The sequence below is a fragment of the Malaclemys terrapin genome, chromosome 5, assembly GCF_027887155.1.
Source record: "Malaclemys terrapin pileata isolate rMalTer1 chromosome 5, rMalTer1.hap1, whole genome shotgun sequence".
Taxonomy (NCBI): Eukaryota; Metazoa; Chordata; order Testudines; family Emydidae; genus Malaclemys; species Malaclemys terrapin.
In genome coordinates, this window is record NC_071509.1 from 13,400,085 (window position 1) to 13,404,170 (window position 4,086).

General features: G+C 46.0%; 1 gene segment (V, D, J or C); it reads left to right on the forward strand.

Moving 5' to 3' along the window:
• The first annotated feature begins 2,634 nt into the window (after window positions 1-2,634).
• On the forward strand, window positions 2,635-3,288 carry LOC128837977 (immunoglobulin kappa variable 3-11-like). The segment is given in 2 exon segments: window positions 2,635-2,698; window positions 2,912-3,288. Coding segments are annotated over 2 exon segments (426 nt in total).
• Window positions 3,289-4,086: the final 798 nt, after the last annotated feature.

Sequence of the window (4,086 nt, forward strand, 5' to 3'; positions counted from 1 at the left end):
TCCAGACAGCTGATACACCTATCTACCTTTCACAATAGAATGGCTTCTTCTTATAATAAACAGACTTCATTCTATTTTACAGAGCTTGTCTGAAACCAGAATTCCCATTTTGTTTGAAATGTCAAAAGTTTCCTGTGAAATAAAAATTCCAAAGTTTTCTTTTGGAAAAATAAAAATGCCTTTTTATTTTGATAAGTTTGAAACATGGTTTTCAAATTTTATTGACTCCAATTGTAGGGGATAATATAAAAGTCACAATGATAAAATCCAAACATAACATTTCAACCCTATCAAAGGAAATGCTTCAATCCTATCGGAACAAAGCATTTTGATAATTTTCTGTTGAAAATTTCAACAACTGAAACATTTCCAGGGAAAGTTTTGATTTCCTCCATTCAGCATTTTCCAAACGAAAACTATCCCATCAGAAAAATGTTATCCAGCACTTCCCTTATAAATACATTTCCAATATGGCCTCAGGGTTTCCTTTCATTTCCATAGATCCTCAATGACACCCATTGAGAAGGTCTCAGAAACCTGGGGATTTTGAAACGTTAAGATCAGGCACCTGGTTGCTTGTAGAGTATGGTAAGACTTTGTGATCCAGATTCTCAAAGGCTGCTGTGGGAGCAAATCCCCAAAGGCACATGAACCCTGAGGCACAAGCAGGTAACAGACACACACAGGATTTTCTGAGTGACTGGGTAGATCCAAGGTGTCCCCCCCTCCAATGGGCAGGGCATTGGAGTGGCCATAAAGAGAGGTGCTCACCCCCAGTTCCAGAATGGCATAGGGTGTGTATATCCTCAGACTGAGTACTGAACTATTAGGAACATGTAATGTGGGGTCTTCATCTGTTAGCATCCCCTTGCAGCAGGAGGGGGAGCTACACTAACCTGGCTTTGTCCCTCCCTTATGCCACCACACCAAACTCAAGTCCCAAATCCTTCGGGCCAGGTCCTCGATAGTCTCTGTGCCCCATCAGGAGAACAAGGAGGTTGATATTCTGTGGCATGATGGCACTAGCAGGTGTCTAACCAGCCCTAGTTCTCCTGGGCTTAGGAGCTGCTTCTCTAAATGTTCCTGGCTGGGGTAGGTAGGGGAACCTATGCCCGTCCTCTCCACTGGGCTCCATCTCAGGGCCTTGTGTGGAACAGGCAGAGCCAATGCAGTTTCCTGAGCTACTTCTTATCTCTAGAGATAATTCCCCATGCCCTGGCCCTCCTCCTCCCTTTTCAGAGTGTTGCTCTCTCTGGAGCTTCTCCCCAGCCTGCCGGAGGGAGCCTCTCCCTGCAATCCTTCTGCCTTTATTCTCAGGGCTTTCTCCTGCTGCTTCCTTGCCTAACTAACTGCCTCCCAGTTACTCAGTGAGTCAACTACACCCAGGTGAACCTGAGCTGCCCCATACCCCCTTGTGGAGTCTGTCAGATATAGGCTGGGCCCCCAACCCCTTCAGGGGCCAGCTCCCCACGGACAGGACACCTCTAGACTCAGCCAATGTGCTGCATCCCTCTGCCTGTGCCATGGCCCAGCCGGCACTGATTGCTCGAGTGTGAGGAGCAGCAATGGGCACACCGGCGTGACGACCAGCTGGGTTAATGGGGGTAAGTCAAAGTGACAGCTGGGGGTGGGGCACTGGTCCCTGCCTGTGCAGCCCCAGTGATGCATCGTTATTGAAAACTGCCCTCTCTGGAGACCCCGGCGGGTTCAGTGTACGGGAATCAGGAGAGGAATCTGGTGTGTTATAGCCCGGGATCAGGGCACCTACTGCTGTGCTGGAGTAGCCCCTACAATGGCTCAGTCCCACCCACAGCTCCACACGTGCATCCCAAGGGGCTTTGCCAGAGAACAGCAATGGAGGGAGGGCTGGAGGCTCCCCTGCTCTGCTCACACAACACCCCCGTAGCTCTCAGGCTCTGGCACCTACTGTGGCATGGAGGTAGTGGGTGTAGGGCACAGACACAGGAGGCAGCGTAAGAGCCTGGCGCACTGATGCCACTTGTCAACCTCTCTGTGCTGCGCATGCATCCCAATCTGAGCATGCTCAGATCTTCCGTGAGCTCTTCCCAGACCTCACGTCAACCGGCTTCTGCGCGCCCACAAAGCCTTTGAGAACAGCCATTGTCCTAGGGGTGTAGAAAGCTACCAGCATTGGTGCAGAGAATCATGCAGCTACAGGCACTGTTGCTTCCTCGATAGCCTGGCTGTACGAGTACAGTGAAAAAGTCTTACAAAATCAATGACCGGAAAGAGGCTCTGCCGATTGGATTTAAACCCCACACAAGAAATGACTGAATGACTTTAGCTTTTCTTAGGTGTGTTTAAAGGTGCAGCTGGCTCGGTTACTCATCATTAATCCGATGGCTGTTGCTACTGCCTCCGGCCTGTAAAGCTAACTCCAGCTGCTTTACCATCTGGATCATGCGACTGTATTAGCGTTATGACATCCAGTAATAGCTACGCTACACTGACACCATCAGGTTTTTCAAAGCTCCTCCCTGGCATTAACATCTGGTCATTTGCATAATTTAGCTCTCTTTGCATATTCACACATGGCTGATGGTCCTTCACTGAGCTGCTGAACACATAAATGGTTCCATTTCCACTACATGCTTCACTGAGGAGCATTTCCAACCCCACAGAAGCAAGATGAGCTCAAAGACTCCCCTTCTCTGGCTGCTGCTTTTCTGGATTCAGGGTAAGAAACAGGGAAGTGTTAAAAGGGTTAATAAGGAATGAGACAAAAAATAAGGAAAAACAGCTGTGGGTTATTTATTTTAATACAGTTCCATGTATATTTTCTAGTTTACTTTTCCTGTTCACTTTACAGGTGTTTCAATGTAAAGCTTTGAACAATGTTAATGTCATTTTCCAATTTACCAAACTGCCAATTTTGATTCTCTCTCTCCAGGTTCCAGTGGGCAGACTGTCATGACTCAGACTCCAGAATCTCTCTCAGTGTCTGTGGGAGAGACCATCACTATCAAATGCAAAGCCAGCACAAGCATTAACAACTACATCGCTTGGTACCAACAGAAACCTGGACAGGCTCCCAAGCTTCTTATCTATGACACCAGCAGCCGTCCCACGGGCATCCCAGACCGGTTCAGTGGCAGTGGGGCAGGCACTGACTACACATTCACAATCAGCAGGGTTGAATCTGATGATGCTGGAGATTATTACTGCCAGCAGTATGCTAACTTCCCTCTCACAGTGATACAGACCAATACAAAAACCTCCCTGCTCTATGAAGCGTACAGAGTAATAGACACTAATCCACACAACTAGAACAATGGTCACATTTTCAAATGTTCTGCTACAAGAAAAAGAGGAGGATCACTCCCCCCATCCACTTGAATAATTTAAAACTCGAACACTGTATTGCTATTCCAAGATGTTAGCTATGCTGTGAAGTTTGTTACAGCAAAAGCTGAGCGTCACTGGTGAAATCTCACAATTGTATTTCCAATTAGTTCCATCGTTTTTAGAAATCTAACCTTCCCGTTCAATTTCGCGGGTTTGTGATGCGTGGTGTTCAGCTAATGACAACATTCCTGTAATGGATTTTATCTTAAATTACTAAAATGTACTCTCAGGCTTACTGCAATCTTATTTGTTTTAATTTATTTATTGTATTACCATCTTACATAGGAGCACCCACAGACATGGACCTGGACCCCTTTGTGCTAGGACCTGTACAAACACAGAAAAAAATGGTCCCCACCACAAAGAACTGACAATCTTGCTGTAATTTTTGATTGGGAATTATTATACAGATCCAGAAAAAAATTAATTAGCTGGAAGTTAAGGTTGTTTTCGTACAAAATCGTAGAGCATGGGAAATAGTAAAGGTAATATTTACTTATTTATGCAGCACAGATCAAATACAACCAAACCTACACCATATTAATGTACGTTGAACCATTAATACACAGCCTCAGATACCAACACATTCCCAGGATTCACATGCATTCCCAGGAACAAACTAAGCTGATCTGATGTGGACAGGGCCGGCTCCAGGGTTTTTGCCGCCCCAAGCGGCAAAAAATAAAATAAAATAAATAAAGCCACGATCGCGATCACGAT